Source organism: Hyperolius riggenbachi, chromosome 1 (genome assembly GCF_040937935.1).
Source record: "Hyperolius riggenbachi isolate aHypRig1 chromosome 1, aHypRig1.pri, whole genome shotgun sequence".
Lineage (NCBI taxonomy): Eukaryota > Metazoa > Chordata > Amphibia > Anura > Hyperoliidae > Hyperolius > Hyperolius riggenbachi.
Genome location: NC_090646.1, coordinates 471881895 through 471905187, shown reverse-complemented (window position 1 = coordinate 471905187; position 23293 = coordinate 471881895). Strand labels below are relative to the sequence as shown.

General features: G+C 44.6%; 2 protein-coding genes across 7 annotated transcripts in view; one reads left to right on the top strand and one right to left on the bottom strand.

Annotated features, from left to right (window-relative positions):
- Positions 1–8806: 8806 nt before the first annotated feature.
- PLA2G3 (phospholipase A2 group III) lies at positions 8807–21893 on the bottom strand. The gene is made up of 4 exons (XM_068240749.1): positions 21506–21893; positions 19444–19576; positions 11149–11283; positions 8807–11043 (listed from the first exon to the last, which is right to left on the bottom strand). Exons 1-4 carry the CDS (start codon positions 21681–21683, stop codon positions 10566–10568), a joined length of 924 nt encoding a protein of 307 aa, XP_068096850.1. The 5' UTR covers positions 21684–21893; the 3' UTR covers positions 8807–10565.
- The window catches only part of P2RX2 (purinergic receptor P2X 2), a 147084-nt gene continuing 133008 nt past the window's right edge, over positions 9218–23293 (top strand). For 3 of the 6 annotated variants that reach the window (XM_068240698.1, XM_068240682.1, XM_068240691.1), the window contains exons 1-2: positions 9218–9286; positions 10845–10945. The gene's annotated coding sequence lies outside the window, so the exon portion shown is untranslated. Of the gene's footprint in view, positions 9287–10844; positions 10946–21487; positions 21627–21807; positions 21861–23293 lie in introns of those variants that run through there. The other 3 variants (XM_068240736.1, XM_068240717.1, XM_068240726.1) reach the window with 3 other exon arrangements.

Below are 23293 nucleotides of genomic sequence, written 5' to 3'. Positions count from 1 at the left end.
TTGTGCTCCTTTAAGGCTCATACACACAGACTATAGTCTTTGGAAAATGAAAGATCACAGACCAATCTTACCACCCTTCATGTAGTATGAGAGCCATACTCTACACAGTCTTTTCTATGGAGCTGAACTCCACATCAGAAAAAAATCTTTGCAAGATGCTGCACACACAGATGCTGTACAGACACAAAAGATCAGTATCTGCAAAAGTTCTGTTCCTGCAAATTGCATTCATAGTCTATGAGATCTGCAGATCATCATACACACCTTGTTTAACTGACATTCATCTGCAGATCAGACAATCATCTGCAGATCTGAAAATCCATCCTGGTGGATCTGATCTGCAGATGAATGTCTGTTAAACAGGGTGTGTATGATGATCTGCAGATATCATAGACTGTAGCTATCATTCATAAAGCATTTCCGCATGCGGAAATGCTAAAAACAGCTGACTTTACCGACCACTCGGCAAAGTCAGCATTCATAAAGGCTCTTTCCGCATAAAAAAATGACACTACCGAGCAGAGTGATAAATCACCGCCTTGTGCTGTGATTATCGGAACAAATGTAGCAAAATGTTTATTCATAAAGATCACCGCAAGCGGTGAGAGGTCGGGAAGTACCGCTCCCTGTGATGTGGCGATACCAATGCAAGTGAATGGAGAGACACAGACCTCCCAGGCAGCTGCAGCAGAGCGGAACACGGAGAAATGTATCAACTCGGCAGCTTCCGTGTCTCCGCCTGCCTACCGCCAGCCTACCGCCTGCCTAGTTCGGGGAATCTCTGCACTGCCACCGCACCTGGATGTTTTTTTATGAATGCCCACCCAGAAGTCTAAAACACCGGCAGCTGTGTTTTCCCGCACTGATTCCCTGTACCGACAGCTCCTTTATGAATGATAGACTATTAATGCATTTTGCAGGAACGGATCTTTTGCAGGAACAGATCTTTTGCAGATAATGATCTTTTGAATGTCTACAGCATCTTTGTGTGCAGCATCTTGCAAAGATTTCTGTCTGATGTGGAGTTCAGCTCCATAGAATAGACTGTGTAGGTATAGCTCTCATACTACATGGAAGGGGGTAAAATTGGTCTGTGATCTTTCATTTTCCAAAGACTATGGTCTGATGTGTGTATGAGCCTTTAATGGGTCATTACAGATTTGCATGTTAAGACACTTCTTAGCATGAAAATAGACACGCTGACTGTTACACTGGATCTGTCATTCCAGAAATATGCTGGCTACCCTTCCTGGTTGTTGTAAAGCAATCTCTAGCTTCTTGGCTCTCACGCTCATTCTGTGCAGTCACTGCTTAGGTTGATGTGGCCCATGAAATGCATGCAGCTGTGAAGTTACACATACACTATATTATCCTGATAAGATTGAATTCTGATGAGAATAGCTCCATGCTTTTACTTCAGCTTTATGCAGTGCAAGGATTGATGGTAAACATTATTCCAGCTTGTTGACCTTGTTTATAGCGCATATAAAAAGCATAGGCCCATATGTTATTAATTGTCCTCCTGAGTTTTCTCCCAGGAGAATTGAAAAAGTAACCAAAAATAGGTAAAAAAAAATTCTTGCTAGGCTGGAGCTTTAACCTCCCTGGTGGTATAAAAAAAAGTGAAAAAAAAAAAAAAGTGAAAAAAAAACTCCCGCGGCCGTGCAGCCGCGGGAGTTTTTTTTTCACTTTTTTTTTTTTTTTTTCACTTTTTTTTTTTTTTTTTTAAAGCATGTAGCTAGCCTAGCGCTAGCTACATGCTTCCCCCCTCCCTGCGGCGTCCCCCCGTATCTTACGATTGCTGCCGGCGACGCTTGCCCATAAGGAAATCCCGTTCTGAACGGGATTTCCTTGAGGGCTTCCCCCGTCGCTATGGCGACGAACGGAGTGACGTCATCGATGTCATTGACGTCACAGGGAGTCCCGATCCACCCCATAGCGCGATTGGCCAGGCTACGCAAGGGGTATGCAGGGGGGGGGGCTCTATATTGCGGCGGGTAGCGGCGCATCGGCATTTGGACCAAACACGCAGCTAGCAAAGTGCTAGCTGCGTGTTTGAAAAAAAAATGATGCAAATCGGCCTAGCAGGGCCAGAGGAATCGTCCGCGGTGGGTTACCCCGTGTCCAGCACGGGGTTACCGCTAAGGAGGTTAAGGGCTGACACACTGTAAGCGCTTTTTTGAGTGCTTGTGATTGATTAGCACTTTCTGAACGCTTTTTAAAAATCGCTCCCATTCACTTGTATTAAAAATGCGGTAAAAATCGCTGGGATAGCGTGCGCGTAAAATCGCAGCGATTTTAGCGCAATTTTCATGAAAGTGAAGGGAAGCGATTTTTAAAAAGCGCTAATCAATCACAAGTGCTCAGAAAAGTGCTTATAGTGTGGCTAAGCCCTCAAAGGTATTTTATTGAAAAGGTTTAAAGAGAACCCGAGGCGGGGTTCTGTGAATAAAATCACCATACAGAGGCTGGGTCTGTCTATAGAGCCCAGCCTCTGTTGCTATATAGATCGCCCCCTGCACTCTACAATACCCCATAAATCACACCCGCGCTGTGCGCGCTGTGGTTACCTCGCTCCTGTCACTCTCGCCGCTCCCCCCGCCTCGCTCTGGTCCCGCCTGCGTCCTTTCCCTCCAATCAGCGGCGAGGGAAGGGACGTGGGCGAGGACCGGAGCGATGCAGGAGGCGGGGGAGCGGCAAGACTGACAGGAGAGAGGAAAACGCAGCACGCTCTGACAAGCTGCGTGTCAGCAGCGCGGCTGTGTTTAGGGGGGTATTGCAAAGCGCAGGGGGGCTTAGGGGCGAACTATATAGCAACAGAGGCTCGGCTCTATAGACAGACTCAGCCTCTGTATGGGGATTTTATTCTCAGAACCCCGCCTCGGGTTCTCTTTAAACATTTCTCCTTGGAGAAAACTCAGGAAGCGGCATATGAATAGTAAATAGGACATGGGCCACAGCGTTTCTAAGTGTTTTTTTGAATGGCTTGTTTTTTTAATACGGATATGATGCATGCACAGTATTTAAATGAGTTGCTTGGTTAGTTGGTCAGTGTGTGTGTGTGTGTGTGTGTGTGTGTGTGTGTGTGTGTGTGTGTGTGTGTGTGTGTGTGTGTGTGTGTGTGTGTGTGTGTGTGTGTGTGTGTGTGTGTGTGTGTGTGTGTGTGTGTGTGTGTGTGTGTGTGTGTGTGTGTGTGTGTGTGTGTGTGTGTGTGTGTGTGTGTGTGTGTGTGTGTGTGTGTGTGTGTACTGGTTGTACAAACAACAAATTGTGTGGTTCGTCATGTTGGGTGGTTGGTCATGCATTAGGTTGCATGTGTGTACAAATCTTAATGCATACATGTCAAACTCTGGCCCGTGGGGCAAATCTGGCCCTCAGACCCATTTAATTTGGCCCTCAAGGGGTTTCCCCACTTTGCATTATGTTTGGCCCACTCTAGACCACCCGAGAAGCTATATTGGAGGTAAATCCCTAGAACACCAGGAAAGCCATATGGGGGAGGTAGGGGGAAGCACTAAACACTAGGGAACTGTATAGGGGAGGGTGGGGGGCCACAAGACACCAGGGATCTGTGTATGGGAGTGAGGACCACTAGACACCAGATTACTGTATAGGGAAGGGAGGAGGACCACCAGACACCAGGGAACTGTATAGGAGTTGGAGGGGAATATTTGGACACCAGGGAACTTTATAAGGGGGCCAGTACACATTGAGGTTGGCCCGTGGCTAGGTCCCAGTGTTCAATGTCGGCCCACTTTGAATTTGAGTTTAACACCCCTGCCTTAATGGCAGGAGAGGACTGGCCAGGGTGGAAGGGGGGAGATTTCCCCGCAGGCTGCCTCTCCTTTAATGATTTAGGGCTGGCCGATCCACCAACTGCTTCGATAATTATCCACTCGGATGAAAATCTGTGCCGCCACAAGCATGCCCAATCAACAATTTGACTTATTTTGGGTGGAAAGTAGTTGAATGTATCAATCTGAGATGCTGGGAAATCTTGGGCCAATGTATTCTTTAAGTGCGATAATAATAAACTATGTACGCAATGAAAACCCCGGCTTTTTTCCTCGAAATCTATTATGTACCCCACAGTGCCTGTGCATTTATACTTTACCTGTCATGCTGTCCCTCGAGTATTCCTTGTATTTCTGCATTGGCATGACCATGTGACTACCGTGTGACTATAGCATGTGGGGCGCATGTGACGTCATTTGGGCTGGGGCTGCCGTGAAACCGGGCCTCTAGTTTGTGTCTTCCCTCCGGGCCAAAAGGTCCCAGTCCTCCCTGCCTTAACCACCTGGGCGGTATGGACGAGCTCAGCTCGTCCATCACCGCCGGAGGCTGCCGCTCAGGCCCTGCTGGGCCGATTTGCGCCAAATAAAGTGCAGCACACGCAGCCGGCACTTTGCCAGCCGCGTGTGCTGCCCGATCGCCGCCGCTCTGCGGCGATTCGCCGCGAGCAGCGGCGAAAGAGGGTCCCCCCAGCCGCCTGAGCCCTGCGCAGCCGGAACAAAAAGTTCCGGCCAGCGCTAAGGGCTGGATCGGAGGCGTCTGACGTCAGGACGTCGGCTGACGTCCATGACGTCACTCCGCTCGTCGCTATGGCGACGGTGTAAGCAAAACAAGGAAGGCCGCTCATTGCGGCCTTCCTTGTTTATTCTGGGCGCCGGAGGCGATCGGAAGAACGCCTCCGGAGCGCCCTCTAGTGGGCTTTCATGCAGCCAACTTTCAGTTGGCTGCATGAAATAGTTTTTTTTTAATTTAAAAAAAACCCTCCCGCAGCCTCCCTGGCGATCTTATCAGAACGCCAGGGTGGTTAATGGAAACTAGCAGTTAATGGCATTGGAGTCTTCTGGCAGTCAGGGATTAGTAAGAATGTTGAACTTGAATAACAAGTTAGCCTCATGCCCTGACCAGCAAGGAGGGGATTTCTGGAGTCTGGGTGGTCTATTGTACATGAAAACAACTTTGCACCTCTGAAACATTGTAACATGAGTTGTTTGCAAGTAGGAGACTGTATAAACTTGCTGTCAGTTTTGCTTGATGTCAGTTTTGGAAATTCTTAGAAAGCCACAGACCGAATGAAAAGAACATTTTAGCAGCATCAACTGCAAATAACAACAAAACATTTGTACAGCGCTTTTCTCTTGTAGAACCCAAAGTGCATAAGCTTGTCTCAGACCAGTTTTGATTTAAATGTGCCCAAGGTTGGAGCTGCCTTAATTAAGATAACAAGGAATTCCACAGGGTAGGGGCAGATAGACCGGATATGACAATGAGGTGCTTTGAGTACCAGAAACCAACTAGTCTTTAGCCTTCATTCAGCTGCATGCATACTAAAGCCGTGTACACATTTTGTATACAATTTTGATTAGTCAATTACTGACCAATTTTGCCACCTTCATGTCGTATGAGGGCCAACAGATTTTAAATACTAGGAACGTACTATGAATGTGCCACCACGTCAGCAGCCTTGAGGAAGATGAATTTGGTGTTGTTGGTGGTGAAAGTGTTTGAAGAGTGATCTCAGTTGCAAGTAGAGTGAGCGGTGCTGGAGCGGTGCGGCACGCACGTCGAGCTCTATCACATGGAGCCCAGAAGAGGTGAGTAAGTGTTCCCGGTCACCTGCGTCCACTTCTGAAACTATGCAATGGGAGGGGGAGCACAGAAGGGGGGCCCGAGGAGAGGTAGGGAGGAGTCGGGGCCCCTCCCCATGGCTGTGTTAGTTTACCCACTGCTCCCCCCCCCCCCCCCATGCACTGTAATCCCAGCCTGGGGACACTTATACCTAGCTGCCTATACTGGGGGCGCCTATACTTGGCTACCTATATGGAGGGGGTGGGCTACATCTGGATACCTAATACTGGGAGCCACCTCTGGCTAACCCTTAATGGGGGCTGCAAAAAAGCACATCGCAAATATCATACTTGAGCCTTCAAGGAACACTATAGCCTGGAAACTGCCCTAGTGTTTACAGATGCAGTGAGGCACACTTTTCATTGAACTGTGTGCTTAACTGTATCCAGTGCAACCCACGTATAATATACAATGTGACCCTTACATCGCAATCCTGTTTTTACGTAAAACACAGTGGCCCGCCAGTGTGACCCTAGTCTAAATCCCCAGTGCTGCAGGACAATGAGGCAGATGACCTGCCTCATTGCCTTTTAAAAAGGTAAGACATGGTTATTATTGTTAGTATACTGACCTTGTTAAATGCTGAGCCTCTTTCTTTGTTTGAATTTAGTTTGGGATTACTAAATGATTTAACAAAATATATTTTTCACATACCAGTATTACAGTATACCTCAAAATGTATTATATTTATTGTTAGCGAGCAAATTTACATATAAAGCTATTAGCTTACTGTACATATTTACATACACATAGAGGCCTGTTATACTGAGGCATCCCCAGAAATCTCCATGCATCTCCAGGAGTAACTCTCACCTGGGTCATATGGCCTGGAACCCACTGAAATCAGCAAACGCGAAACGCTACCGCTAGCGTTTTGTCTGAGCGGTTTGCAAGCAGATTCATGCGCGTTTTTGGTCGCATTTTGCAACATTGTATTTGTTTGCTCAGCAGTTGCGTAGCGTTTTGCGTTTTTATCCTGATTGGTCCTGTGAATTATTTTTCATTTTGTTACAGTGTGTTGAACCGCAAAACGCTAGCAAAACCGCTCAGTTTAGGTTTTGCTGAGCGTTTCCGCTAGCGTTTCAATACTTTACATTGAAGCGCTAACGCTCCCAAAATGCTGCAGGTCCTGCGTTTGCGTTTCTGGGAAACGCAAACGCTCCTGTGGAAGTTGGCCCATCCATTAACATTAGCCCAGCGTTTTGGCAAAGTGCTAGCGTATCGCAGCACTGCCAAAACACTGCCAAAAGCGCTCCTGTGGGTTCCAGCCCTATCAGGCTGTAGCTATGGTTGCTAAGAGTTTTGTGAATAAGTGTTCCCATGATTCCAATTGTCTGCAGTATCCACAACACTAAGATGTTTTTAAATAAATCCAGGACAATATGAAAAAGTCCTCACTGTGATAAAGACTAATTTCACAACTGCTTATTTTCTCCCCACTATGCTTTAATATGACCCAGGGGAAAACTGGAAACTTCTATAACCTAATAGCAGGCAGTGCTTAATAAATCCAATCCAAGTTGTCCTATTGCTTATGATATCTCCACTGGAGAACCTTGGAGATCTTGTCAGATGCCCCAATTAAATCAGACCATGAACATCTACAGTATGCTTATGATACATTTTTACAATCCATACACATAATGCACATAATACATGTTATAAACCAGTAGCTATAAAACATATCTACATAAAGTATAATAGAACACTGCTGTGTGCATGAGTCCCTGTCATCAGGGTGGGCTTTGATGACCTGAGGAATACTAATAGGGATAGTCACTGAGATGCAAAAAAGGCATGGTGGTGTAGTGGGTAGTGCTCTCGCCTTGCAGTGCTAGGTGTTTGAATCCCAGCCAGGGCTCTATCTGCATGGAGTTTGTTTGTTCTCCCCGTGTCTGTGTGGGTTTCCTCCAGGCACTCCAGTTTCCTCACACATCCCAAAAACATACAGATAGGTTAATTGGCTTCCCCATATTTGACTATAGTAGGGATTGATTGTGAGTCCCTCTGAGGGACAGTAAGGGCCCTTTTACACTTATTGCGTTGGTATGCGTTAGGGCTCCTAATTTCCAATAGTGCGCTTCTGTCCGCTTTTTATCAGCACATCAATGTTACAGATTGATGCATGTTGCTGAAAAGCAGACAGAAGCGCACAGGTGGAAACGAGGCCTTAGGCCTCGTTCACATCTACCAACGCAGATGGCCATGCGATCCGAATGCAGCGCATCCGATCGCACGCCATCTGCCCCGCTGCGCTGCTGATCCCATCCATGACAGTGATGGGATCAGCTCTGCACTTCCGGGCAAAATGCAGACAGCAGTACGCAAGCGCTTCCCAGTGCATCGTACTGCTGCTCAGTGCAGTAGATGTGAACGGTAGAAGGACAGTCTATGCCCTTCTGCCGTTCCTGCGTTTCAGCACAACATACGCGCTTCCATATCCGCACGGAAGCGCGTATTATGTGAACGAGGCCTTAGGCCTAGTGCACACCAAAAACCGCTAGCAGATCCGCAAAATGCTAGCAGATTTTGAAACGCTTTTTCTTCTTTTTCTGTAGCGTTTCAGCTAGCATTTTGCAGTTTTGTGAAGCGTTTTTGGTGTAGTAGATTTCATGTATTGTTACAGTAAAGCTGTTACTGAACAGCTACTGTAACAAAAACCGCCTGGCAAACCGCTCTGAAGTGCCGTTTTTCAGAGCGGTTTGCGGTTTTCCTATACTTAACATTGAGGCAGAAATGCATCCGCAATCCAAAATCTGCAGCAGCCCGGGAGTATGCGTTTCTGCAAAACGCCTCCCGCTCTGGTGTAGGGATGCTCATTCGGATTCCGCGGAAATGCAATTTCCGAAATTCCGATCGGAAATTGCATTTCCGCATCGGAATGCGGAAATCGGTAATGCAAATGCATTAGGCGGATTATTCCGCCCGACTTTAACATCGATTTTCTCAAAAACTATAAGGTCTTTTTGAAAACTTTTTTTTGCATCTTGTTCAGGGGATTCTGTTGAATAAACCCTGAATTTGGTGTTTCTAGGACTTATGGGGGCTTTTCTATTAACCGCTAAAGTTGGCGGATTTTTACTGTAATGTAAAATGCAGAAAATCTGCATCTGCCTATTTTCTGCATTTACATTACAGTAAAAATCCGCCAACTTTAGCGGTTAATAGCAAAGCCCCCGTAGGTCCTAGAAACACCAAATCGATGTTAAAGTCGGGCGGAATTACCGCGATTTCCGGCAGAAATTCCGCATCGGAATGCGGAAATTAGTAGCGGAAAGCGGAATCGGTATTTGGCAATGGCGGAATGCGGATTTACCGCGGAATCGGAAATTGGCATTTCCGACCATCCCTACTCTGGTGTGCACCAGCCCATTGAAATACATTACCCTAGCGGATCCGCACCCGCAAGCGGATCGCAAACCACAGCAGAACCGCTCTGGTGTGCACTAGGCCTAAGTGTGCGTTGGTAGTACGCGGTTTTTCCATAGCAGTGCATTGTGAAAAAGATTTCAGTTAAAACGCGTATAGTGGGTGGGCATTTCGTTGAAAATCAGTTTTTTTTTCAGTTATAACTGAAAGCAACTGATGAAGTGTAAAGGGGACCTGAGTGACTTGGATATATGTACTCTGTAAAAGTGCTGCGGAAGATGTAAGCACAATATGAATACTAATTAATAGTAATAATAATTCCGAGTTTAAGCAGAATCATGCAAATTCTGTATGTGGTTTTAAAATGGACCAATTGAATTCCATATTGGTGGGATTTGATAGGTCCATTTTAAAACTGTATACATTTGCAATCACAATTTGCATAATCCTGCCTCAACTTGGAACTATTTGCATGTCATTGACCATCCCTACATACTAAGCATCTCAATTAGGCCTCATGTAGTCACCTCTTTACTAAAGTTGTTTGTGTGTAGCAGCACTCATAGAGAAGTACGTGATCCGAGTGATTGGGTGATAGATTTGTAAGGCCAGTGCTGTGTCCAATCGTGCTGCCCTAAAATGTATGCTGTCCTGCATGCGTAGTATGATCCTGTGCAGCGAGATTTCCTATTCTATTAGGGCCCTTTTCCACTAGCAATCGCTAGCGTTCACGCTGAACGCTAGCGATTGCTGAATCGCAATTAGCGGCGATTCCCCGACGTTCGCGGCCGCGATTTTGCTATGCTATGCACTACATAGCAAAATCGCGGCAAAAGTCGCTCCGCGGCGCGATCGCGATCAAGTAAAAAACGAATCGCGGTAGTGGAAATGACCTACCGCGATTCCTATGTTAAAAAGCAAACCGTAGCGATTGTAAAATCGCTAGCGGTTTGCGTTTTTGCGATTCAGCCAGCGCAAACGCGCTGGTGGAAAAGGGCCCTTACGCTGTGGGCAATATCTCCACAGCCACTTCTCCTACACTCCCTGCAGCCCCCCAGCCCCGCTGGCTTCCAAGATAGGTTTGTTTACTCTATCTTGGGAACGAGCGCAGTTTCGGGCTGCAATTTTGCATAGAGGTAGTTCGAGGGATCCCCTCCATACCCTCACTATTTGGGGAGTTTAGGGGCATGGCTGTGGAGATATTTTTGGATGATTAGTTTAAAGTTTCCACTGAGCATGCGTTTTACTTTGTGAGGAAGGCAGTTCCATGGCAGCACGATCAGTCATGACACCGGCACTTATTTGACGGTCAGAATCATGCTTCAATTCTGTTTCCTGTGTGGGCTAAAGCAGGAAGTGATCACAGCAAATCAGAGCCTTGCAAATCTGGCACATGTTCATAATGATCACATGCTTTCCCGTGAGTTATATACAAGCAACACTACATTATACAAAAACAATGCTTAATCACCATGTGACATCTTATTATACTATCCAAGTTCAAGCGCTTCACAAAGACTATGGCTACCATAAAGCCTTTATATGGTGTTCATTTGTCATCAGGAAGCTGTTTGTTGTGGTTTCCTTGTCGTTTCTTGTTTTAGTGAGTTCACTTCTCTCTTGAACATGTCTGGGACAGTGACCATTTGTGCTCCAGCCTTCCTTCTATGACTCTTACGGGTCCGTAGAGTTCTGTTATGGAAACTGTGTTTGACAGTTTGTTTAGCAAAGAATAACCTTTTCTTTTCTGTTTCTTCAGTATCCCTGCTGTCTGCTGTGATTCCCTGATGGTCCATTACAAATGCTTTCATTTTTTCCATCTTTTGCTTTTTTGGCAGTCTCTTCTTCCCGTTACTAGAATTCATAGCTGATGGGGCTAGTGGGAGAGGCTTAAGTCTTCTCTTGTGGGACAGTGAAGCTACAGGTCTCACATTCTGAGGTAAGGAAGCAGGTGTATTCCCATCTGCAGCGCTACTGTAGTTGAAGGGTGGTGGTTTTTGAAGTTCAGCTTTTGGTAGTGAGCCATTTCTTTTACAGCTGGCAAAGTAAATATAAAAATTGGCAACATTGTGATTTCCAGTTCCACTCAGAAGAACAATATTACATGACAGGACATGGTAGCAGTGATTAATACACACTTACCCTCCCCACCAGTGCCAATCTACACACTGCTCCTCCTCTCTCAGTGTGAAGCAGGGCATCTCCAGGATGTTGAAAAACATCATGCCTACCAGTGTTGATATGGTATCATTCTGAGACTGTAGACATTGCCTGAACCTAGGAAAAGGAGGATGTGAAGAATGATAAAGAATAAGAACAAGTAAAGCTTTCCATGATCAGAAAACAGATATATCAGTCATGAAGGCATGGCGGTGGACTGACTCACAGATAAGCTTCTGTGCTGCTGTCTTTTGATTGCTGCAGCACAATATACAGTATATGCCAAACTATCTGTCTTGTTGCACTGGCCATAATGTTGTGTATCTGAATAACCCAACAAGGACATTAGCAAAGAGATTATGTTTAAAGTGTACCTGAGATGAAAGACATCTCAGGTACCATACTTACCCATCCCCGGGATCGCAGATCACTCCCAGCTGCGGGAGTGCGACGAGGAAGCGCGCCTAGCCAGGACACGCATGCGCGCCGAAGCGTGAATAGGCCAGGCTACCGAGCTATGCTGCGGGGAACAAGAAAGGGGGGAGACAGCGAGGGACTGAGCGGCCTCAAGGGGGCTTAAGAAAGCCCCAGTTAAGTATAGGTAAGTATAGAATCTGAGATCTGTTTCATCTCTGGTTGACTTTAACTGGTTAAAGAGAACCAGAGATGAAGCAACCTCATGTATTTTACCTTATAAATCAGTGGGAACATGACAGTAAACACCTAATCTGCTCTTTGTTACATTGTTCTCTGTTTAATTTGCCTGTTATCACCTCTAAGATAAGAATCCCGACTAAGCAGTCGGTCTGGCTTTGCTACAGAATAATTATAGCTGAGACTGTGTTCTTTGCTGTCTTCAAGTCCAAGCCTGCCCCCTGCTGGCTTTGCTCAGGAATCATTATAGCTGAGTCATTATAGCAAAGCCAGAATCAATGCTCAGTCCGGGATTCTTATCTCAGCTAGATAACAGACACTTTTAGCAGTGAGGATGGAACAGAGAGCATGGTAAATGTTTTCTCTAATGTTCCCACTGATTTCTATGGTAAAATACACAAGGGTGCTTCGTCTCTGGTTCACTTTAAAGACAGCCTCACACCAACTGGCGTGAGCGCGGCGGCAGCCCCAGGACCACCTAACGCCAATTGGCGTGCAGTCTGGGGGCGTGTTTTGCAGGAGATCGCGCGCGCATCTCCACCTAAATGACGAAGCTCTGCTCTGTCATCAGTCTCCCAGCAGCGATTGCCTCTGTTAGATGGCGTACTGGACTGTTAGATGACGAAATACATAAATATTTACAAAAAAACCCAAACACCCCAGCAGCGATCAGAGGCCACCAAGAGAAAGCTCTGTGGGCAGAAAAGGGGGGGATGAATCACTTGTGTGCTGAGTTGGACGGCCCTTAATGGGATGGGCATGGGATTTAAGGTTATGGACTGGGACGGGGTTTAGAGTTGAGTATCTACATGTAGGCACCTTAGCCCATATGCAATTAACTTTGTCCTAAGTTATATGTTCACACCTTGAAAATAAAATGCCCTTTAAATGACCTACAAATAAAAAAGTACTAAAATAATTTTTATAGCACTTTTTCACCTACTTTGGAAAAGTGCTGAAAACTTAGTTGAAAGAGAATATAAAAAGTAAGGAGAAAACTTAGTAGAAATGCATTTAACTTTTTTTCTGATACTTCTCCTAGGAGATCATTTTTCAACTTCATTTTTCAAATAACGTTTCAACAGTTTGCAATTGAAAATGTACCAAAAAGCAGATGAAAATAAAATACTAGCAATATTATTTTGAGTATTTTCTAGCTTTCTCATGGTTTAAAAAGCATTTTATTAACATGGTGTGAAAATATCCCCTAGGAGAAAACTCAGGAGAAAAAGTTAATTGCATATGGGCCCCATAAATGGTTGAGAATGAGCACAAGGTAGGTGGTAATAATTAGGCATCTGGGGTAATTAAGGTTACACTTTGTGGGTTGGGTAACGTAATGCTTGGTACACAAGTAGATTTGAAGCAAAACTTCCAGCCAATAAATTATTCTGATTGACATTGTCATTGGTGATAAACTGGAGGGGAATGTCGAATCAACATACACAGATGTGCTGTGCCTTTTCCTTCTGATCTACGCAATTTGTAGCAGGTTTCCGGTTATTGTCACAATGCAACAATCAGTCATATGCAACTAATCAGTATTTGCCAGCAGGTCGGATCATTTAGTGACAGACTGAATTAATGATTGTCTATTGGCTGGTTCAGATCATTTGCAGAAGAAATTACTTCTTTTTCTGGAACACAATGTACTACATATTATGTACTGGGGAGCTGCCTAGAGTTAGGTACCATGGGATTTTTAGGTGAATCAACAATTGGTGATTAAGGTTACACATCAGTGGCTGATTAGCATTAGTTACCAGGTAGAGTGGTAAATGTTCGACACCAGGAGATAAGGTGCGTACACCTGCCAGATTTTTTAATGCGGGGCGGTCGTTCTGACGACAGTTTGCATGTGAGTACAGGCTGTCGTCAGGCTGATAAGGCTGGTTTTGACTGATCCGCTCAGCGGATTGTAAATAATGTAAATGTTTGGTTTGAGTTTTTTGTGGGTTCATTCTGAAGAAAATTAAAACAATCAGCAAGTGATAAGCTGTGAATCATGCATGCATTCTTTACACTGTCATACATCCTGTACAGCGGCGTAACTATAGGGGATGCAACCCCATCAGTCGCAGGAGGGCCCGGGGCCCCTCTGGGGCCCGCCTGCCATATGCATGGGGAGCGCTGCCGCCCAATTGTGGGACTCCCTAGCCAGGTGTTGAACTGGCCGCGGCATCTAATAGACGCTGCGCCAGTTCATTCCTCGCAGCCCGCAGTCTCCCGGGAGGCAGAGCAGGGCTACGGAAAGATGGCGTCCGAAGGCCTGCACTGGAGACTATTTGTGTCTCCAGTACAGGGCTTCGGGCGCCATCTTCCCGTAGCCCTGCTACGGGATATTTGCTTCAGGTGGATAGTCAGTGGAGCTGCGCGCCAAAGGCCGGGAGAGGAGACTTCTGTCAGGTGAGTGAATTGTTTTTTTTTGTTTTTTTTTTTTACAGGTGCATTTTTTTTCTGGTGACTGCTGCCCACATTACAATTTTCTGGTGACTGCTGCCCACATTACGATTTTCTGGTGAACGGTGCCCACATTACAATTTTCTGGTGACTGCTGCCCACATTACAATTTTCTGGTGACTGCTGCCCACATTACAATTTTCTGGTGACTGCTGCCCACATTACAATTTTCTGGTGACTGCTGCCCACATTACGATTTTCTGGTGAACGGTGCCCACATTACAATTTTCTGGTGACTGCTGCCCACATTACAATTTTCTGGTGACTGCTGCCCACATTACAATTTTCTGGTGACTGCTGCCCACATTACAATTTTCTGGTGACTGCTGCCCACATTACGATTTTCTGGTGAACGGTGCCCACATTACAATTTTCTGGTGACTGCTGCCCACATTACAATTTTCTGGTGACTGCTGCCCACATTACGATTTTCTGGTGAACGGTGCCCACATTACAATTTTCTGGTGACTGCTGCCCACATTACGATTTTCTGGTGAACGCTGCCCACATTACGATTTTCTGGTGAACGCTGCCCACATTACGATTTTCTGGTGACTGCTGCACACATTACGATTTTCTGGTGGCTGCTGCCCACATTACGATTTTCTTGTGAATGCTGCCCACGTTACGATTTTCTGGTGACTGCAGCCCATGTTACGATTTTCTGGTGACTGCTGCCCACGTTACGATTTTCTGGTGACTGCTGCCCACGTTACGATTTTTTGGTGACTGCTGCCCACGTTACGATTTTCTGGTGACTGCTGCCCACGTTACGATTTTCTGGTGACTGCTGCCCACGTTACGATTTTCTGGTGACTGCTGCCCACGTTACGATTTTCTGGTGACTGCTGCCCATGTTACAATCTTCTGGTGACTGCTGCCCAAGTTATGATTTTCTGGTGAATGCTGCCCACGTTACGATTTTTGGGTGAATGCTGCCCATTTAACAATTATTTTCTGGTGAAATGCTGCCCACTTTACGATTAATTTATAGTGAAACGCTGCCCCGTAACGATTTGGCACCTATTGGGGGGGGCGGCCCATCCAAATTTTTTCAGGGGGGCCCAGTGATTTCTAGTTACGCCCCTGATCCTATAATCTTGATTGTACAGTCTTATTCAGTTGTACCACATTTAGTATGATGGCCTAGCTAAACAAGCTATGTTCACTTGCATGATCTTATATTTATGGGTGGTGTAAATCTCCTAAAACGTAAGACATACCACCAAAGCACAAAGTTACCCTAGCCAAACAACTAGAGAAAGGGTATTACTGTATGCACTTTCATTCAAAAGTTTCACATAAATGATGTGGAAATATAATTCTTACAAAAAATTATATATATATATATATATATATATATATATATATATATATATATATATATATATATTACAAATACTCCCAATATAAAACCAGGCTATTAATGGATAAAGTATACCAATCTACTAGAACGGGACAATATTTAGAGGTATATGGACAGCTTGAAAGCAACATTTTTCTTTTTTTTTTACTTTCAAATTTTTGAGTTTTCTTATTTTTTTAAATAAAAGAAAAGTGACAGTCTTACAACAATCAGCAAAAAATTCAATGCACAAAGAAAGTTACAACAAGCAAATAACTGGATAAAACTGGACAAACAAATGTGAGAGGACAGTTAATAGTAACGCAATACTAAAAAGAATATGCAAACAACAAACTGCTGACTACAGGATCTTCTCAAAAAATTTGCATATTGTGATAAAGTTCATTATTTTCTGTAATGTACTGATAAACATTAGACTTTCATATATTTTAGATTCAAATACACACAGCTGAAGTAGTTCAAGCCTTTTATTGTTTTAATATTGATGATTTTGGCATACAGCTCATGAAAACCCAAAATTCCTATCTCAAAAAATTAGCATATTTCATCCGACCAATAAAAGAAAAGTGTTTTTAAAACAAAAAAAAGTCAACCTTCAAATAATTATGTTCAGTTATGCACTCAATACTTGGTTGGGAATCCTTTTGATGTTTATCAGTACATTACAGAAAACAATGAACTTTATCACATTATGCTAATTTTTTGAGAAGATCCTGTATAATAAGGCAAACCAGGTGACATTAGGCATTATGACTAAGCATTTTGTCCTAGAGGAAACCTCATCCATGATCCAATCCTGGGTGAACAGGTGGAGTCTGGACTGTAATGAGTAGGAGATGCGTTCCATGCGATAAAGCCCCAGATTTTACCTAGTAGGGCCAATGGGGAGGAAAGAGGACCCTTCCAGAATTTTGCTATAGGCATCTGTTGGCTGCACAAACTAAGCCAGCAAATGTAACCTGATACGTAGTAAGTGTTGGACATTTTTTTTTGCAAAAAGGGCTACACCTATGTGTTTCTGAGCCCCAAGTACCAAGAGTAACTGATATCTGATCGAAACAGGCATATCCCAAAATCTAGGAATAGCTGGTAAAGACCACCAACAATGTTCAATATCCAGTGGCGTAGCTAAGGAGCTGTGGGCCCCGATGCAAGTTTTACAATGGGGCCCCCTAAGCACTCTATACATAATAATTTTTAATAATTGATACGGCGCACCAAAACCTGCCAATGGCAACTACAGTGTCAGAGGTGCAAGAAGGGGATGGGGAACAGTTTGTTAATTATTACCACTATTCAAAGTATCCATAGAAGTGATTATTATGAGCACAGGACCACTAGAGAGCTAATACTGTAGTTGAGGAAAGGCCCTTCGGGGCCCCTCTGGCCCAAGGGCCCCGATGCGGTCGCTACCTCTGCAACCCCTATTGCTACGCCCCTGTCAATATCAGCTTCAAAACAGGTGCAATGAAAGCACTGATTAGTCAAGGATGAAAATATTTTAGAGATCTTTCTGGGAATCAAGTACCACTTATAAAAGTCTTTTCTTTAATAATAATGTTGTTCGATACTTTAGTCATACTGGAAAAGAGCTCAGGCCAGTTTCTTCAGATTCATTTGAAAGGTCATGATACAATTTATCCATAGGAGGGGTGATTGCAGACAGGGGCCCATATGCAACTCACTTTTTCTCCTGAATTTTCTCCTAGGTGATTTTCACAACTTGTTATAAAATGCTTTTTGTGGGCCCGTTTCCACTCTCGCGGAAACGGCCGTGAATCCGCAGAGTTTCCCCGCAGGCAAATCGCACGGGGAAACTCTGCCATAGGGGATAACTGCGCCGCCGGCCGAATCGCGTGCAGTAGCGATTCGGCCGGAACCCCCTACAGAATTCGTGGCGGAGGCTGCGATTCCCATAGCCGTGCATGGCACGGCTCATGGGATTCGCCTGCGATCCCGCCCACCCGCTCAGTGCCGGCGTGCGTCTATGAGACGCACGCCGCACTAGTGGAAACGAGCCCTAAGCCACTGGCAAGAAAGAAAATACTCACAATAAATTTGATAGTAGTTTTCACCAACCCTTGGGTACTTTTTCATTTGTAAAATGCTAAAGATTTAGTTTAAAGAGAAGATGAAAACTATCTCCTTGGAGATAACTCACACATTGGGCCTGATCCAATTGGCTTTTTCTCCTAGGAGACGTTTCAATTCATTTTTAAAATGACTTTTCGGCACTTTTTGGTACTTTTTTAATTGAAAAGTGCTGGAAAGTTATTTAAAATCGAAGATTAAAAATTATCTCCTAGGTGAAAACTCAGGTGAAGAAGAGAATTGCATATAACCCAAGGTGTCTAATTTGGAGAAGACAGCAGAACTATTAGTGATGGATAAATATTCTATCAGGGCTGGAACCCACAGGAGCGCTTTTGGCAGCGTTTTGGCAGCACTGCGATACGCTAGCAGTTTGCCAAAACGCTGGGCTAATGTTAATGGATGGGGCAACTTCCACAGGAGCGTTTGCGTTTCTCAGAAACGCAAACGCAGGACATGCAGCATTTTGGGAGCGTTAGCGCTTCAATGTAGAGTATTGAACCGCTAGCGGAAACGCTCAGTAAAACCTAAACTGAGCGGTTTTGCTAGCGTTTTGCGGTTCAGCACACTGGTCCTGTGAATTATTTTTCATTTTGTTACAATCAGGATAAAAACGCAAAACGCTACGCACCCGCTGGGGAAAAAAATACAATGTTGCAAAACACGACCAAAAACGTGCATGAATCCGCTTGCAAACCGCTCAGACAAAACGCTAGCGGTTGCGTTTTGCGTTTGCGGTTTTCAGTGGGTTCCAGGCCTCAGGGTTTTCCATGAGAGCTTCCGTGAGTCAGCGTATATTGTGGATGTTAAAAAGCAACATTTTTCAATCTGTTCAATATTTATTTTGTGATATTTAACCAAATTTGGAAATTTTTATTTGTCTTCTGGGGTTCATTTTGCCACAAATATAAATAAAATACTGAGCATGAAAGAAGCTGACTGCTGAGGGGCAATAAGAGATTGCTTTTGTGAGCTGTGTGGATGTTGAGTAGCTGAGGTAAGTTGAGCTGAAGTATTCCCTCGTTTGCCCATGTCCTGCCATAGGATCTCACCACACATATTCCAAATAGGCAAACTCTTATTACATGTTCATGCACGTTTTATTTGGCTGTCTGGTAAGTTATGGTGAGACGAATGACAGCTCACCCTGGCGTAGCTTAGGAGCTGTGGGCCCCCAAGCACTCTATACATAACAATTGATGCGGCGCACCAAAACCTGCCAATGGCAACTACAGTGTCAGAGGTGCAAGAAGGGGATGGGGAACAGTTTCTTAATGATTACCACTATTCAAAGTATCTATAGAAGTGATTATTATGAGCACAGGACCAATAGAGAGCTAATACTGCAGTTCAGGGAGGGCCCTACGGGGCCCCTCTGGCCCAAGGGCCCCGATGCGGTCGCAACCTCTGCACCCCCTTTTGCTACGCCCCTGCTCACCCAGCTGCCACTGAAATACTGGGCAGAGTTAAATACCATTCTCCCTCGGAGTCATAGCAATTCGGAGGGAGAATTCGGGGCCCGGCTATTGCTGGCACTCAAATGACATTTAGAATCCCACTGCGCAGCTAGAGAGGTGATAACATTAGGTCTATGGCGGCACCCAGCTCAGATGCAGCGCTGGGAAGAGCATGCACTGAAGTGGCCTGCTTCCTACATGTTCACAGATTGCGCTATTATTACTAATGAGACTATGGAAGTCACTCACCTGAGGTCACAGTCACAGTGTGATACAGTGTGGAGTCTGTAATTCCGAATACCATACAGGAATTCAAAGGACTGGATTTGGGGAAAGCAGTAGTCGTGTTCCCTGCAGCAGAGATCCACTCCACTGAATACTCCTGCACATAAAATATCAACAAAATGGTGTGTGGTTACATTATCGTATAACTCTATAACATATTTATTATGCTGAGATTTTACCATGCTTAATGACATGTAAATGAACATCCATGTAAATAACAACTACTGTACAGCCATAGAGGACCACACATCTGCATTAGAGCCCAGCAACATCATTACGCGTGTCGGCATCGCTATGCCTTTGAAAACAGTGACACCGAAACGCGTAATGATACTGCTGGCATGTTGATCCCAGGCTCCGTCCACCACCATCATCACCACTCCAGTCCTGATCCAATGGATAGCCACGCTGCTGGCCACAGTGCAGAATGAGAGTGATAGGCATACTGCCCTGAGGGGAATCCCAATAGCACTAAAGTGCGATATGCTTGAAATTTCCACTTTCTTATAAGTGTGATTCTTCTTTTATGCACAATTTAATAAATGTTTAATGCACCATAGAGGGCTCCATATTTACTGTATTTTCCAGGTCCTTCACTTCCCCATACGTTTTTGGAGCCGCACTCATTGAGGCATTGCGGATATTTATCCACTGAGTTTTTACACCAGTATATAACTGAAGTTTACTACAGATCTCACTGTTATGTAATATTATGCTGATGGCATCCATAAGCACTATTTTCCCTGTGTGGATATGTTTATACTGTAGAGCACAGTAACTCAACTATGAGTCATAACAAAATGATTATGGGGCCACTGCATCTACATACACGTGTGATGACAAGCCCGTCCTATCTTTCCTTTTACATGTCAGTAGATAAAGGCCTTAATTCACTAAGCTTTATTAAACACTTTATCAAACGTTTGATAATTTACCTCATAAGGTAAAATCTAATTTTGAATTCACTGAGGTGTTATAGATTTATTGAATGTTTTATCAATAAAACATTAATAAATATATAACACCTTAGTGAATTCAAAATTAGCTTTTACCCATGAGGTAAATTATCAAAGTGTTTGATAAAGCTCAGTGAATTGAGGTCATAGTCATCCTTTTAGCATTTAGCATGTGGACACAGATGCAAAGCCAACTACTGTATCCATTACAGCTTCTGTGGCACTGTAGTGACATATATCAGAACAAAAGTACATTATTCAGGATACCCATTTTTATGGCAATTTTACTGGTTTCTGCATCAGAAGCACTTCCTATAGCTACATATTGCTATATAACCCTGTACTCCCTGATTAGATATGCAGAATCCTGCACCCAGAGCATTCTGGGAGACTAGGTATTATTTGTCCTGGCTTTAGAACTCTCCGTAAACAAACATTCTGCAGAGATCAACAGACAGGATTAAATATGGCTACTACTGTATGTAATACTGTATGATCAAAAATAATAGGTACAGACTAACCAGCAAGCTCATGGTGAACCAGAACTTATTCGAGTGTGTAAGGGACTACAATGGTTCTAAAAGCCCCCTTACTAAAATGCTAAGAAAAACAAAAGTTTGCTTTCTTAAAACAGAAAGAATTTGCAAAAATTCAGGCTGGAGTGAGCTTGAGATGTCTCCCAGTGCAACACTGCTGAATATATGCAAATTAACCATTGTACCCTTAGAAGCTAAACACACCTCCAGAACCGCTGGAATGCAATGATGTGTCAACTTGTTAATTTGTACAGAGCCATAATAATCCAACATGCATACAGACTGTTTTGGATTGTTTGATCCTCATCAGTGCATGGCATGGATTAATTTGGCTCAATGGAGTAGAGCTCACTCCAACCTGAATTATCGCAAATTCTTTCTGTTTTATGAAAGCAAACTTTTGTTTTCCAAATATAATAAAAGTCTAGTAACTAAAGCTGTCGTTTTCATTCAAGTTTGTGTTCCCTTCACAGCTTAGTTCAGGGTGAGAAGAGCAGGAATGGATATATTTTGCCTACCAAGTATTAATCTCACCTAAATTGGTGAAGTTCTCTGCTGTGCTCCCAGCTCCACACCACAGTGTTCCTGGCATCATCCAGCTCCGTTTATGCCGAGATTGGTGCATCCCCCCATCCACTCCAAAAAGGACAGACAGGTAGAATGTGGCTACAAGCAGACAGGTCCCCCTCCACATGTCTTTATTCAGCTGCATGACACAGCAAATGCCTAGAATCAGTTTATACTGCAGAGTCAAATCAGTGCCAGCTGCAGCGTCTGAGGAATCAGCAACACGCTATGCTAGCAGCACCTAGAAGCTTCGGATCAGCCAGCAGACAGAGCAGATAAGCTTACATAAAGCTACAGACCTTTTCACCTTTTTAAAATTCAGGTATAACTTCTGACTTGAATGAATCAGAGAGCAGAGCTGTTGTTTTTGCTTTTATAGTAGGTTAATAGATGAGGTGATGTGTGATAATGCTCTGCTCACTTTGCCACACCCACTACTACACTGTCACTTTTATCTCCAGCATCCTTTACTAGCAGCATGTTTCTTCCTGCCTCTCTTACATGTTCCTAGCCTAGGGTTCTTATGTCAGCTTTTTATTATTCCTCATCCTCAGTGAGAAACCTTAATGCTGAGTCATGGACTATTGTATACAGATGAACTTCCTGCTCTTCACCCTTTAAAGAGAAGGTTCAGGGACGCTACAAAAAAAAAAAAAAATCCACATCCACTTACCTGGGGCTTCCTCCGGCCCGTGGCAGGCAGGAGGTGCCCTCGGCGCCGCTCCGCAGGATCCCGGTGGCCGACCCGACCTGGCCATGGTCCTGACAGTTTCCTGTCTGTGAACCTCATTGCATTGTGAGAAATAACAGATGTTTACAGCTGGGTCCAACTGTAAAAAAGCTAGCAGCATCTCCTTCCACTGACATCACCTGCCAGCAGTAAAAATGTCACCATGTGATAAATGTCAGAATATAAATCAGGGAGAGGAAAGATTTTACAATGGGCAGACACTGACTAAATCATTTATACATAATTATTTTAAAATGTACACATTCTATGGGCTTGATTCATAAAGGGCTGAGCGATAAAAAAAAAAAATCAGGTCATTAAGATTAGAGATGTGGCGAACGGTTCCCGAACCGTTCGCCGGCGAACATCTCTAAATCCATGGGCCTCTTACTACTTCCGGGTCGCAATGACCCGGAGTAGTACACCTGCGCTGCCCGGCGGAGCGCGTCCTAGATCGCGCTCCTGTTGCCGGACACTCTCTGAGCATGTGCGTGATGTCATGAGTAACGTCACGCTCATGTGCAGAGAGTGCTCGGCAACAGGAGCGCGATCTAGGACGCGCTCCGCCGGGCAGCGCAGGCGTACTACTCCGGGTCATTGCGACCCGGAAGTAGTAAGAGGCCCAGAGAGGTTCACCAGGCGAACGGTTCGGCCCATCACTAATTAAGATACCGTATTTGGCATTTTAGACTTTTGTTTGCTAATTAATAAAAATCATAGCCGGCTTTTGACCTGAGCGACTGGAGCGGTCGCACAGGGCGCCGTCTTCCAAGGGTGCGCCTATAGCTGGTTACCTATACTGAGGGCACCTACACCTGATTTCCTATACTGGGGGAACATATGGCTGGCTCCCTTTACTGAGGGCACCAACACCTGGCTACCTATACTGGAGGCCTCTATGCCTGGCTACCTATGGGGGGGGGGGGGGGAAACCTTCAACTGACTTTCTATACTGGGTGCACCTATGCTTGACAACCTATATTGAGGGCACCTACACATGAGATCCTATACAGGGGGCACCTATA

Coding starts and splice junctions, on each gene's coding strand:
- PLA2G3 (XM_068240749.1), bottom strand. CDS start 21,683: ATGCAGCTGAATAAAGACATGTGGAGGGGGACCTGTCTGCTTGTAGCC. Junction 19,577..21,505: donor AGAGAACTTCACCAATTTAG/GTGAGATTAATA, acceptor TTTTATGTGCAG/GAGTATTCAGTGGAGTGGAT. Junction 11,284..19,443: donor CACTGTGACTGTGACCTCAG/GTGAGTGACTTC, acceptor TCCTTTTCCTAG/GTTCAGGCAATGTCTACAGT.